At 39.4% G+C, this 15,546-nt stretch overlaps 1 protein-coding gene across 1 annotated transcript in view; it reads left to right on the top strand.

Annotated features, from left to right (window-relative positions):
- SH2D4B (SH2 domain containing 4B) overlaps positions 1 to 12,882 on the top strand; it is a 207,711-nt gene extending 194,829 nt beyond the window's left edge. The window contains 2 exon segments of the mRNA XM_056800181.1: positions 6,036 to 6,256; positions 10,241 to 12,882. Of these exon segments, the coding sequence (XP_056656159.1) occupies positions 6,036 to 6,256; positions 10,241 to 10,333 (314 nt within the window). The 3' untranslated portion in view covers positions 10,334 to 12,882.
- The last annotated feature ends 2,664 nt before the right edge of the window (positions 12,883 to 15,546 follow it).

Genomic DNA, 15,546 nt, shown 5'->3' on the forward strand with positions numbered 1-15,546 from the left:
TAAACCCTTCACTTTTTCATCACTGTCTTTTGTTTGGGCTTCACTTTCTCTTTATCACTGAAAACTGGAGGAAAGGACTCTGCCTACCTTGACTAAGCCAAATAAGACTTAACCTTACCACATTGTCATTAAGAGCATTAAACACAGGCAAATTAAGCAGTTGCTTAAAAAAGATGATTTAGTAGGCACCAGGTAGATTCCCCGACCTGGGCAGCTAGATGGCCTGGTAGAGAAAGTCCAGTGCTAGAGTCAGGAAGACCTGAATTCGAATTTGACCTCAGAAACTTATTAACTATGTAATCCTGAGCAAGTCACTTAACTCTGTTAGCCTCAGTTTCCTCATTTGTTAAATGAGCTGGAGAAGAAAATGACAAACCACTCTGGGATCTCTGCCAAGAAAACCCCAAATGGGGGTCAAGAAGTTTCAGGGATGGCTACAGGGCAGCAACTTATGTTGTCTCCTAACTCCTTTACTCACAGGGGTCCTTTCAAACAAGTATGTATCCTGCATAGTTCTGTATACTAGGGATCATCCTGCTAAATCTGGACCTAGAGCACAGATTGATGTGGCGAGGCTGAGATGAATCCATGTAGGGTTTCCCTGACATCCTGGCGATAAGGAGGTTATTGTTAAGTGATCTCACTGCCTGCCAGAGCTGAGCTTGTTTGAAAGGATTTCCAGTCTAGAAGCTCCCAGTTTCTTCCTCCTTGAGCTCTTCTTGGAAATACCTTTAAGAGATTAGTAGGAATTGTCTAGGGGAAAGAACAGGCTTTGAAATTCTGCTTGCAGATAATAATTCCAATGAATACCTAAACCATCACCAATCAAAGGATCCAGGATTCTAAACCTCTTAGCAGAGCCTTGGGGTGAGAGCAAAGTTTCTTGACTTGAGTTCAAACAATTTTGAAATGTTCATGCAGTGATTCCACAGATGTTGTTTATTTCTTGTCAGCAGTCTCAGGAGTGAGCAATCTCTCTCTCTCTCTCTCTCTCTCTCTCTCTCTCTCTCTCTCTCTCTCTCTCTCTCTCTCTCTCTCTCTCTCTCTCTGTCTCTCTCTCTCTCTCTCTCTCTCTCTGTCTCCCCCCCTCTCCCTCTCCCTCCCTCTCTCTCTCTCTTTCTCAGCAGTCATGAGAATTACACTGTTTACAGTTTTTTGAAAGAGTGGGGAAAAACCTTCATTGCTTTAATTACCAACGACTGAAGATTTAGACATGGAAAGAATAAAACAAACAAACAAACACAGGAAGAAAAAATGGTTCTTAGAAGTTGTTAATGGCTTTGGGTTAGCATAGGTGAAGAAACCAGCTGGCTGGTGATTTATAAGGAGATCATTAGTTGGAGAGAAATCAAATGAAAAGAACTTATCTCTAAGGAATATGTGCCATTTCATAGAATCACAGATTTTTTAGGATTGGATATGGCACTACCCCTAATTTGCCCAGGAAGGAAACCAAAAGTCTAGAGCAGAGGTTCTTAACCTGAGGTCTGTGATCCTGGTTTCTTGGTTTTGTTTTGTTTTATAGCATTATGATAAGTATATTTCAATATAATTGATCTTCTTTGCAATCTTATGTATTTTATTTTATGCATTTTAAAAATTATGCTGAGAGGAGGCTCATAGAATTCATCAGATTTCCAAAGAGGTCCATAACACAAATCCCTTGCCCTAGAGCTATGAAATGCCTTGCCTTACATCATATGAGTAGTGTTACATGAAGGTTTGCAAAGAAAAGAGGCATGAGACCAACAGGGAAAGATTCTGGAATGTGGAAAAGGAAGGGTTGAGATGAGAACTCAGGAGCTAGGGGTCTCTCTGGAGGTTTGCTGACTGCAAGCACCTGGAAGGATTTGCTGCCAAATACTTGGAGTTCCTGTACCTGTGCTTGCTGTTTTGATACCTGTGTTTCCCTTGGAAGAAAATCTTTGAACCTGAAACTAGCCTGAAACAACATCCAGTCATCTGCAGCTGTCAGTGAGTGGGAGGTCTGAGTCCATCTGGACTTGGGATCTTTCCCTTTGGGTCCCTGTCTAATCTGCCACAGGCCAATACCTGTAGTAATAATCAAAAGAGGTTTGGGTTAATGTAGGATAGCTAGTTCTAGGGTTCAGGATTTTTTAGGTGAGAGAGAGGAGAGGGTAATAAGAGTAGTCCAACAACTCTATGAAGACCCTTCTTGAGAAGGTGTAGTTCTTGGGGTCATTAGCTAGAAAATTGGTGATAGCAATTCCCTTTTCCCTCCAAATCTCTCTTAAAGAATAAATTACAATGTCCAGTGATTTTGGCCTACTCTGTGACTGATTGGTCTCTGTGCTGGACCTTAGACCAGGCTCTGGCCTGGGCAAACCTGCTCTTTTACCCACAATGCAAACCTTTTTTACTGGCCCAAAGTAATCCACTTATCCCTTCCAATCTCATCTCCCAAATGCCTTCCATAACAGTAGTTAGTGAAGCTAGGACTAGATTCCAGCATTCTAAGTTTGTTCAATCCATTTTTCTGCCATAATGCTCTATCCTTCTTATCTAATCAGTGGGTCTGGAAGTGGAACATTAGCTGGTTTGACTTAGAGGCTGGTGGGAAGCCCAGTTTTGCTAATTGGTCTGGTCATGCTAATAGCAATTATTGATTGCTTTCACTCCTCATCTATTCTATGACTGTGAGTGAGATTGCCTATGTGTGGTGTCTGGCCATTCTGGTGTCTCATCAGAAGCAGGGCTTGGCATCTTGTTAATAGAGAAGGTGAGTAGCAGTCACAACAAGAGATGGACAAGGTCTTAGTGGGAAATTTGGCTATGGGTATACCATATTCAAATAGCTCTACTCAGCCGTTGGGCTGGTTAGAGGGCTGCATGGTTGCCAGAACAAAGAGTCAGATTTGGGAATTTAGTTCTCTGCATGGGAACCTAATTATGGGATCCTTCAAGCCAGAGGACCTCTCTGGTGATTGATTACTATGGGATTTCTACCTCTCTTCTCTGAGGTTGACTTGGACTCATTGATCTTTCCTCTGGGTATTTTAGCAAATACTTCCTCTCTCTGTGATCTTGGATATAGAGAGAAAACATTTGTCAGTCAAAATCTTATCTCACCCACAAGACCAATTCAAATGCTTCCTCCTCTACTATGTCCTGATAGAGCATAATCTTTCTTCTCTGAATTCAGTTCAGTTTAGTTCAGTTTGGCAAAGTATATCCTCATCCATGTCTGTCTCTCCATGCCTCTATCATCCTCATCTATACGATACCACTATCATCATATCTATTCTCTCATTTGATGCTTCCACATGAGGAAGGTAGTACAAGAGATTATGATGCCCATTTATAAATGAAGAGCTAAAGCTCAGAGAGGTAGTGTTTTGCCAAAAGATAAACAGCTAGCTAGAGGAAGTGAATGCAATAGCTAGGGGCTTGAAGATCCCTTTATTGATGATAAACATTTTTTTCATTAAAATATACTTTATTTTTGTTGAAATTCAATTAATCACCAGAAAAATCTATGTAAGGTAACAATGCAACTTTCTCCTAACCTAAGAATATATGATTTTTAATAAGTATAGGGCACTTTATGGTTACAAAACAGTTGGTGTACATCATTCATTCCTTATAATAACAACATTGTGGGGTAGGTATCACCACCATTTTACAGATGAGGAAACTGAGACTGAGAGATCTGAAATGACTTGTCCAGGTTCACGCAATGAGTCCTGACAGAACTTGGATTTCAGTTCAAATTGTCTCACTACAAGTCTTTGTAATCCAAGACATGAAAGAAGATAGCACAAGGGTGAATGAAATCAAATGGTCACTGACATGGTGCTCATATGCAGCAGGAAATGGTATGTCCAGCTGTAAGGAGAGAATGTTCTGAAAGATGGGAATGGGGTCAAAATTGAGAGATGAGCCGATCTTGGTGTTTCTACCTCACTACTGCCTGGATCCCACTTCACTAGTTGACCCTGGGGAGAAATTCTGAGTTTCTGCTAGAGGAAATTTATTCTGTAGATAAATAAAATAGGTCAATTTTCCAGTGGCACATGAAGCACTTGGCCAGGTCTCTGAAGATTTGATTAGCACAGCAGTGGAAGAGGGTGGTGTGGCCAAAAGGAAGAAGGCAGGTGTTCTTGGCATGGTGCAGACAGAGGGAAACACTCTTCTTCATCTCTAGCTGTGATACTGGTGTTACAATTAAGTGAGTTTCAAGTAGATCTTCAGTGTTTGTTTAGACCACAATCCATGAGAGGATGCCCATTATGGCCACAGCCATCTTTACTAATAATCAACTAGCAGGAATATACCTCACCGGTATGTTACATGAATAGTTAACAATGAGAAAAGGAGAGGCCAGAAGAAACAGATGAGGCATTTGATGGAAAGAAGGAGTAGAAGTGGAGAAGGAAAAGAGAAGAACAAGACAGGACAGCTGAGAAATAATGGAGGGAAGTATAAGGATGTTTTTTTAAAAATGAACTAGAGCAACAAGGGGACATTTGTTACATCAGATAATTAGGAATCTTGATTCAGTAATTTGATATTTTTTCTGTCTGAGGCATGAAATGATTGTAATCTTATACATTCTTCAGGTACATTTGGTATTAAAAGCTCACCCTTTTGATTTCTACCCAGATATTGCACAGGGAGAGAGGGCAATATATTTAACCTCTCATTTCCTGCATCTTTCAGCCAAGAATACTTTTACTTCAAGCACAATTCAGGGACTCTGACCTAGAAATCATTCTACTCCAACAAACAGAACTTCTCTCTATCTCTTCCAGAAACTCTCTCTGGGGGATAGTCATCATGACATTAGACTATCTGGTGGAAACAATGAATGACAGAATTCCTTTCCAGCTACCCAGATTTCATGACTTGCCCTGGGGCTTAGCATAAGGACATGCTGGGGTCAAAGGAAAGCTAGGGAGATAATAAAAGATGTCTTCTCACCAGACTTTAGAGTTGGAAAAGACTTTAGATGGGAATCACACTTCAGGTGAGGGTTGAGCTATGTATGACCTCTTAGGTCCTTCCCAGAGCTGGGATTTGGGGATTTTTGCTACTTAGTCCATCTTCCATTCAATGCTGGAATCCTTTCTACAAAAGCCCCAACAGGAAATAATCACATCATGGGTGATAGGGAAAACATGAAAAAACATTCTTCCTTTACTTACCAAGGTGGGTAATAAGCCTTGAAGAGTTAATACCCAAACACAAGCACTGAGGTTATTCCCAAAGGATGTGGCTGAGTTTTAACATTGTTCTATTGGGAACTAAAAGGACAGCCATGCCTTCTGTGGTGTACTGGAACATTCTTAATAGGAGCTGCACTACCATATTATGTCTATATCTCTAAACATATACATATAGGCAAATTAAAAATATATACTCATACATATATACTTTGGGAATATTGAAGTTCACTTTTATATTATTTTTGAAGAAAACATTTATTAAGTGCATCGTTAATAAGGTACAGTAAGTGAGAAGATCTCGGTCTGTAGAATTGACTCTAGATCAAATTTTACCTTTGACACTTGCTACCCAGACAATTGTGGGTAAATCACTTAAACTAATCTCTCAGGGCCTCAATTTTCTCATATGTAAAATGACTAGCTGGTGTTTGAAGTTCTTTGTAGCCTCAGATCTATGATCTTAACAGGGTAAAGAAAATTGCTTGGGAGTGATTTTATTACTTCAGAAAAGCGAATTTTCAGGTAACTGCTTATAAACTGATAATTGATGCAATAATTTCAAATCATTTGGATGTGCTCATTAAAACAATTCCTCTAAAGTTCTCTTTAGAGAAAGGCAAAATTTTATTAGTCCGGGTCAAATTATTGTGTGTACTTAAGAGTAATAAAATCGCCTCTTCAGAAAATGTTCTATAATTCAGACAATACTTTTTCCTACCTTATTAGACCAAGCCAGTGAGGTTAAATCTAGGCTCTCCTTGTAGCTCTGTTTAGCAGCACATAATATACAGTGGAGGCTCAGTACTTGTTATTGATTGGAGTTGCTGACTTCAGTGTTGTTTCTTGTAGGCATCATTAGCCGAGAGGAGGCAGAAGATCTTCTGTCAAACATGACTGAGGGGGCATTTCTGGTTCGAGTCAGTGAGAAAATCTGGGGCTACACTCTCTCCTACCGCCAGCAACATGGGTTCAAGCACTTTCTTGTGGATGCATCAGGAGATTTTTATAGCTTCCTGGGAGTGGATCCTAATCGCCATGCAACTCTCACAGACCTCATTGATTTTCACAAGGTATCCATTCTATGAGGCAACAACAAATTGGTTCGGACCAATGTGATGGGTGAGGTCAGAGCTGGTCCTTTCAGAAGTATCATCATGGTGACTAGGACCAAGTCAGAGGCATCGTGTAATGAGTGTGACTGAGAAAAGTGATGAAATAGGGATCTTCAGAGAAATACCCCCAAATAAAGACCCACAACCCAATTCTTATTGCCTTCCTTTTCTCTTAAAAACTTTCTCTTTTGCCCACTCTTAGGGAATATTTTTCCTCCAAAGAGCTTCCTTCTGGGATTCACCTATATTCCCTTCTGTTTTCTGCCTTTCAACCACAGGCAAAGAGAAAAGTGAAAGAAGAAGATGCCTGTGGGTGTGTTTTTTAAAGAAGAAAATCCTCATCCCTGGGATAATGGCCATAGAAAACTATCCATTAGAGCTTTTAGAGGGAATCTTTTATTTGGAAGGTTACCTATGTATTACCATTTCACTGTAGGAGCATTATTTAATAAAAGAATGCCATGGAGAGCTAGTGGGAGTCTTTTTATTTCTCAAGCATTATTGCCTTCCTCATCCAAACATCTCTCAAAGCTTGCTTATGTGCCTAGACCTGGGCAAGGAGTTTCTGTCACATGAGGGTGGGGAGGGCATGAAGTCTCCTGTGTCCTTAAGTATCTTCCCTTTCTAGTCATGCCCTATCCTTCTACTCCATTTGCTAGGGGTGAAGATAGGCACAAAATAAGGTATTATAAAGGTTTTCCCTAATCAAATTCAAGCTCAGCTCAGTTTTCAAATAAAAGGCCTCAAAATTAAGCAGTTTTTCATTTTCAGGACTTTTCTGGTTCTAAACTCGAATTTTTGAAAGTGCACAAAACCCCAACATGTACTCCCAGCTAGCAGTTTGTGCTAAACTTAACAAACTTTCTAAGTTAACTGGCTTGTTATCTATTTAATGAACTTGGGTTTAACAGGCTAATGTACCTGGCTGAGTTGCTTCACATTGCAATTTAAATATTCTAATGATGTCCTGTCTCCCAGAAGGTCAATTCTGGACACTTGACATATTCGTGCCAAGTGTGGCTCCAAAATGCAGTTTGTCAGAAACCCTGGAGCCTTTAAAAATCAGCTGTCTAAGCAAAACCGAGGCTATGGAAATGAAGAACAGACTTTCCTCACTGCCCCATTGCAGTCCTTTTTTCCATATGTAACTCCTTCAGGTTAGCTCCCTAAGGGAACCCAAACTGCAAGGAAGCCGGAGGGAGACAGGACCTAATCAGCTAAATGGGATTGGGGCCAGGACAGTGGAGCATTAATGCTGGAGCTTTTGACAAAGTGCCCCTGAATCCTGGCCTGGATTCAAGCCCTAGTGGCCCAACCTATAATTCCCCCACAGTTCCAATTACCAGCTTGGCAAAAAATAAGACTCCTTAGAGGTTGCTTGAGACTCCTCTTTCCCCAGGTTGTTTTAGGGAGACTTGCTATTATGCTGGGTTTATTGGTGAACACATGATTAATTTATCCATTTAATACATATAAATATATTTGTTTTTGATGTGAAATCCTGTGATTTCATGGAAGTAGGGACTCCCAGTGAGGCAACTCCCTCTCTCAAGGCAAACTGGAAACTGCTCTTTAAGTGAGAGTCCCTGAGAGTAGCCTGTGACCACGGAGAGATTAAGTGATTTGCAGAGGCTCACATATAATCAGGATATGGTTCATACAGGACTTAAACACAGGCTTCCCTGACTCTTACACCAGTTTTTATCCATTATGCCAAACTGCCTTATATCTTAGAGAACATGTGGTGGTGGTAGTGGTTTGTAAACCTTAAAATTTCTTAGACTTATAAATGTTGGAAATTTCACCATTGGGAAATTTCATACTTGAAAAATTTCCTACTGATAGTCTACTGGAATGTGAACCCCCTTGGCATAGGAGGGTCATTCTCCTCCCTACTTAAGATTTCTTTAGGACAGAAACCTTTTGCTGAACAATGGAAAGGACTTTGACCTATGCTTAAGCATAGAACAGGAAGTTCTTTGAGTCATGATTGATTTTAGAATTGATACAATAGAGATACTTGGAATGACAGAACCAGGTCTTGGAACTTACAATCTCCACCCTACTCAGGGTAACAGGATTTAGGAAGGGCTGCAGCAAAGGATCAAGATTTAATTATTTGAGAATATGACCTTCAACAGACATGTGCAAAGCCACAGACCTCTGGGCGGTCCTGGGTTAAGCTAGAGCCACCATTGGCAATGGGAAGACATGGACAGTGATTGGTAGATGTGAGAACTGAGGGGAGGGAACTTGGATGGTTTCCTTAAAGATCGTGGGGTCTGAGGACTAGGGAGGTTGTTGGAGGAGGTTTTGCTCTGAGCGAGGTGGCTCTGAAGGGGGTTGGAGAGGTTTTACTCTGAGAGGTTATGCTCTGAGAAGCTTGCTCTGAAGAAAGCTGAAGGTGGAGGCCCCTGAGACTGTTTCTCCATTTTGGTCACGTGAGTGATAGGGACTGATCTCTTTTCTTTGCCTCAGCTATCTAAGGGCTTGGGCCTTTTGGCCCAGCCTAAACAGAGGGAGTATTTAAGCCCTATTCCCTCTCTCCCCTTTCTCTCTCTCTCTCTCTCTCTCTCTCTCTCTCTCTCTCTCTCTAATACCTTTCCTCCTCCTATTTGTAATTAAAAACTCCATAAAAGGTTGACTGCTGACTTGAGTTTCATTTAGGAATTACATAGCTGAATTCCTTGGCAACCTTAAATTAATATATATCAGTCTTTTAAAGTGATTTCCTTGTCACAGGTTGTGCTTCATTCTTGAAGAAGAACAAAATGGTGTCACAATTTGGGGCATCACTATGGCTGATCAGACTACTAGAAGCTTGGAAGGCTTTACTAGATAGAGGTCAGAGTCAGAGAGCCACAGGCCAGACACAAATAGTCTGTGTGAACATCTGGAATGGAGAGGTGGCTACCTCACGTTTCTTTGAGCTACTCAATTCTGCTTGGCTCATAGAGCACTCAGCCTTCTTGGAGGTGGGCATGCCATGTTGGACAACTAGTGCCAGTATCTCCCACTTGATTACAATTGATATCATGAAGACCATTTGAATGTCCTTGTTAATAGCCTTCTAGATTCGATGTGAGCGCTCGCCTTGCGTGAGTTTTCTGTAAGTCTTTTAAGTTTGGCATTTGAACATCTTGGCAGTCCAACAGAGTTGCATATATGTAGAATCTGTATGCATTTATATTTAATATATCTGATATATATATATTTATCTAGTAAGTATATACACATCTATACTATCTCTCACTATATACTTAGTATGTGTCTAAATAAATATAATGTAAATATATAAATATAAATATATATATATAATGAATATTTATATACATGTTGGTTTTAACTATAGACTTGGTCTATGTGTGTATATTATATCTAATATGTAAATTATCTTCCACTATACATTTAGTAATAATATATATATATATATATATACATATAACATATATTATATAATTATATCAAATGCCAGATCCAGAGTCAGGAAGATCTGAGTTTAAATCCAGCCTCAGATGCTTATTATCTATGTCTCCTTGGGAAAGTCCCTTAACCCTGCTTGCCTTAAATTTTTTTTTATCTTTAAAATGAGCTAGAGAAGGACCTGTCTTATTCTAATGCCTGGCACATAGTAATAATATATTATTATATGAATAACATTATCAATAATAACAAAATATTATATAGCATTAAATCATCATAATAATTAAGAAACTGCTTAAATGATATTTTATTCACTCATGAAGTTGTAGAAATCATTTCTATTCTGCATGGAGGCTTAGTCTTGTTGATCTCTAAGGTCCTTTCCAATTTTAAGATTTATTCAATTCCTGGTCTTCTGATGTCCTTTTCTCAGAGAAAAGTTTGTTCTAGTCTTCATAGGTTAATTAGATATTTCCTCCTACTTATATATGTGAATCTCCTTTTTTTCCTTTCTTTTAGGAGGAAATCATCACAGTGTCGGGTGGAGAGTTACTGCAGAAACCTTGTGGACAGAGGGACAACCCACCAGATTACCATATGTTATTTGAATGACTTTCATGGTACAGGACTCCATTGGATCTCCCCCCCCCCCCCCATCACTATATATCCAAGACCTTCCCAACATCCCCAGTCTTCACCAGAGCTGTAGGGGTGGGCATCTGAAGGAATGGGAGTAAGCTTTTTGTGAAAGTTTCCCAAAGCCAACAAATGGCAGCCAGCAATATTTCCTAATAGTTTAGCACCTATTTGGCACCAAGGATAATGGCTAGGATTGCAGAGTAGGTGCTTAATTATTATTTTTGTTTTCAACTTGAACTGAATTTGTTTAATATCACCAAAGGTCTTCAGTATGATTCATGAGGATGGTGGCTTTGTGACCAAATGATAGGTATTGAAGGAGTGTTGTAACAGATTAAGTGCTGGACATGAATCCTGGAAGATCTAGGTTCAAATCCTGCCTCTGATATTGACCGTGTGACTATGGGCATTTTCCCAAACTTCTTAGAGCCTCTGTTTCCTCACCTGTAAAATGAGGATTTAGACTCCATAACCTATAAGGTTTCTTCAAGTTCTGAATCTATGTTTCTATAATCCTGGATCCTAATGATCAATCAATTCAATAAAAGAGTTACCTTCCACTATCAATCTTATCTTCTTTTAATCTCTTTCTAAGTTTGTGTCATTTGAGCTCACGCAATGGGACAATTTGTTGCATTTTGTTTCAGATAATTTGAATGTAAGCTCCTTGAAGGCAGAGTGTTTCATTTTTGTCTTTGTCTCTTTGTCCTTAGTGCCTGGCAAATAAAAAAATCTTGCTCATTGAGATATCAGTTGGATCTCTCCCTACAGATTTGTTCAAGGGCTTGAAAGTATAATTGAAGATCTTCTCTGGAACACAAATTGTTAAGAATTATTTTCCAGAACATTGCCTTTCTTTTTTATTAGCATGATCACATGAGCTTCTATACCTTTCCTGGGTTTGATCCAATCATCTGTATAGCCAAACAGAATTATTCATTAGCACAAGGGAGAGAAGGGAGAAAATCAGATGCCTTTTCCATACTTTGATGGATTTGTTGTTTCATCAGTGCAGGTGTCCCCCTCCACAGATGCAGATTGAAATCCCTCCATGTCTTCTTGTTCTGTGCAGTTTTCGTCCATGTATTTACATTAATGCCCCGAGGAATCTTTGCCCCAATATGTTGCAGATGGTCTTCGTGTTCTCTGAATGTCCTTGGGATATCACAGTAACACATGGGCTGCCCAGCTGTTGACTTTCATTCTTACCACATGACCAGATTTTGATATGTATGCACAAGAAAGCATATATGACATATACAGAGGGGCATTTATCTTAAAAATTTCCACTTGAAAGCAAGAGACATTCATTCATGGCAGAACAAAGTAAGTTTTCCCAGTTTTGGGCCACATCAGAAACAGCTAGTGGGGCATCTGAACTCATGTAACCACATTCCCTCAAATTGAGATGGGGAACACTGCCACCTCTATGATAGGGAGAACAAATCAATTCTAATAGATATCAAAGAGCTTTTCTGCTTTATTTGGTAGCACATTTTGTAATTTTCAGATGCGGCCAATAAAACCAATCTGATATTTGGATTTTCTCAATTAATTATGGTTCTCCTTGTTTGACAACTGGTGTCCATTTGAGAGAGCAAGAAGAGATGTGACAATTTTGAACATTCTGAAGAAAGAGATTTCCTAGGAATCCACTGTGGTTCTGATTTTAAACCATGAAAGCTTGAGAGTTGGGATTTGTAGGCCATTGGCATTGTTGTCCCTAATTAAAATGTGAGAGACAACAGCCAAAATTTCCATTCCTAATTCATTTCTTATTTCTTTTATTTTGGGTCTGCATTCTGTGCATGTCTCATATATTTTAGGTTTTACCTAGCTTTAAAATAAATTTCTAGTAAGTTGTCCTGCAAATGAAATTACTGTCTGGAAAACTGCAATTTCATCTTGAGAGTTTTATTATGCTAATAAATGTCAGGATTCTCAAATAAAGGAATTGCTTTTTTTTTCCTCAGCGTCCTACAGAAATAATGAAAAACAGCCAAGCAGCTCAGAGACCTAGCAAAGAAAACTTTACAATATATGATCAGAGAAAAAGCTGTAAAATATAGTGCAACTAAACTGAAGATAAATTTCAGAGGAAACAAAGGCAGAACACAGCAAGCCCAGATTAAATAAGAAAGGAATTTTGGTGGCAGGACCAGCACCCTAGAGTGAAAAGGAGTGAATAAATGAGAACACTAATAGAGAATGAGATTTGGACTGGTCTAGGTGAAATTATCAAGTGGGTGAAAGGTGTCCTTATTGGTCACAGTCATCCCTTTTAGTGCTTCATCAGCAACTGATATTATGGTGCCCAGAACCTTCATGCTCACTTTCCTCCTCTCCTAGATATTTCTTCTGTCAAGAAAGGCTTTGAGATCAGTCATTTGCAACTTATCCTTCATCTAAATCACTCCCTCTATCTCTCTCAAGAATATTTGCATTTTAATACTGATTTCTCATTGTAAAAAGAAAAAAATTCCCCTTAAAAGAAATTTCGCTGAGGTGTGTGTGTGTGTGTGTGTGTGTGTGTGTGTGTGTATGTGTGTGTGTGTGTGTGTGTGTGTGTGTGTGTGTGTGTGTTTTAGGCATGCAAAGTGTGCAGGGGCAGAGGTCTTCTAAGACTTCCTGAAATCATACATAGGAAGAATCTAGACTCAAGTTTTTCACAGTGAGACCAGCTATATCTCTCCCTTCCCCAAAGTTCTATAGATTTCCCTACAGGGTTGAGGGTGAGTCTTTCTAAAGATATAGGGTTCAGCCCACATTTGGACATATTCCCTTCATGGTTAATTAGTAGCACCTCAGTTCCATTTAATCAATTAACATCAATTAGATTTTGGAAGAGGATGTTCATGGAGAAGATATAACAAAAGTGGAAGTTATTGAAATTTCCCCCCAGTACTCTTGAGCATACTTTCCTTTATAACACCCCAGTCTCCAGAGAGAGTGAGAGAGTTCATATGTAAAGCAGTTTCTATGTAGAATCTGTCTCACAAAATTCCTTCCAAATGTGTTGTAACTGCTACATGAGCCCTTGCATCAGTTGCTGATGGATCACTGAACGTAATTCCTTAGATCCTTGTTACTTCATTAGAATGTAAGTCCCTTTGCTGGTGGAGTTGTGAACTGATCCATCCATTCTGGAGGGCAATTTGGAACTATACTCAAAGGGTTATACATACCCTTTGATCTGCTAATACCACTATTGGGTCTGTATCCCAAAGAGATAATAAAAAAGGGAAAGGACCTACTTGTACAAAAATATTTATAGCAGCTCTTTTTGTGGTGGCAATGAATTGGAAATTGAGGGGATCTTCATTAATTGGGAAATAGCTGAACACATTGTGGTACATGTTGGTCATGGAATGCTGTAGTGCTATAAGAAATGATCAACAAGATTATTCCAGAAAAATCTGGAAAGACCATCATGAACTGATGCAGAGTGAAATAAGCAGAACCAGGAGAACATTGTATACAATAACAGTAGTACTGGATGATGATTATCTGTGAAAACTTGGCTACTCTCAGCAATGCAACCATCTGGGAAAATCCTAAAAGACTTATGACTGGGAATTCTATCCACCTCCAGAGGAAGAACTGTTGAAGTTGTCTTTCACATCAGTGTATTTACGGTTTTATTTTGGGGTTTTGGTTATGTGTAACTTTTGCAATATGAAAGTGTTTTGCATAAAAATAAAAATAAAATAAAATAAAAAAGAATGTAAGCCCTTAGGGGCAGCTAGGTGGCACAATCCATAGAGAGCTAGATATGGAGTCAGGAAGACTTGGGTTCAAATGTGGACCCAGATCCTTCCTAGCTACATGATCCTGGGCAAATTACTTCACTCCATTTGCCTAGCCTTTGCCCTTCTTTTTTAGAGTTGTTAATGGGGCAGAAAATAAAGGTTTAAAAAAGAAGAATGTTAGCTTGTTGAGGGAAATGATTATCTTGTATTCATATTCCCAGTGCTTAGCATGGTGTCTGCCACAGAGTTAATGTCTCATAAATGTTTAGTGATTTGCTAATTGTCTTACTGATCATAAGATTTGGCCTAGATTTCAGTTTCTGGAGGTCTTTGTGGGTTAGCATTTTAACCTATAGATGTTCACAAAGTCTTAGACATTTTTGATGCTCCCCCTCAATCAGGAAGGGATAGAAATAATAGAGAAAAACAAACTATAAGGCCATGCCTTCATGGATGACATGGGGGCAGGCTGGATTGGAAATGGTAGAGGTCTAAGGTCTTTCTTCCCTTATAGCATTCCCTGCCTCCATGCCAACCATAGACAGTCAAAAGAAAGCCAGAGGGAGAAGAGATTTGCTTTGGCTGCTTAGCATCTTTTGAATGTGCCTTAGTTCTTGCTGCAGAGCCAATCAAATAGGCTTCTCTTCCCCAAGAGGTTAGCAGAACAGAACCAATTGCGGAATATCTGCTTATCTCCAAAATGGGGAGTAAAACCCTCCATTAAACATCAGAATGTTTTTATGGAAGGAGCCTCCCTGTCTTGAATCAACTGAGCACATGGCACCTGCTACACTTGCCACAAAAAACTACTCTGCTCCCTGCCACATCCCACCCCACCTAAGGCCAAGCTACTCAGGTTTACCTCTATTGTCTCTATGTTGTCTCCTCTCACTCTGGGGTTTAACGTTCCCCATCTAGTTTGCAAATCCTTTCTGCTGATTGAAATGACTATAGAGGTCTCCACTCTGCTTTGTGGGCTCTCTGCTTCCAATCAGAAGTCCTAAAGGCTATGAAAATTCATTAGAACACACCATGGTATGTAGAGGAGTCCAATTCTGAATGTCATATTAGTTATTTATTATGAAAAAGAAATAAAAGTTGTCAATGACCATGAGGAACTTTTAAAATATTGTTACTCTTGCATATTCCAGCCTGAATTTTTTTTAATTATTTAGTCAATTTAGAACATTATTCCTTGGTTACAAGAAACATATTCTATCCCTCCCTCCCTTGCCCGTACCCTTCCCGTAGCTGACATGCAATTCCACCGGATTTTACATGTGTCCTTGATCAGAACCTATTTCCATGTTGTTGATGTTCACTAGGATGTTCATTTGGAGTCTATATCCCCAATCAGAACCCCCTCGACCCATGTGATCAAGCAGTTGTTTTTCTTTGGTGTTTCTACTTCCACAATTTTTCCTCTGATTGTGGATA

Source organism: Monodelphis domestica, chromosome 1 (assembly GCF_027887165.1).
Source record: "Monodelphis domestica isolate mMonDom1 chromosome 1, mMonDom1.pri, whole genome shotgun sequence".
Taxonomy (NCBI): Eukaryota; Metazoa; Chordata; class Mammalia; order Didelphimorphia; family Didelphidae; genus Monodelphis; species Monodelphis domestica.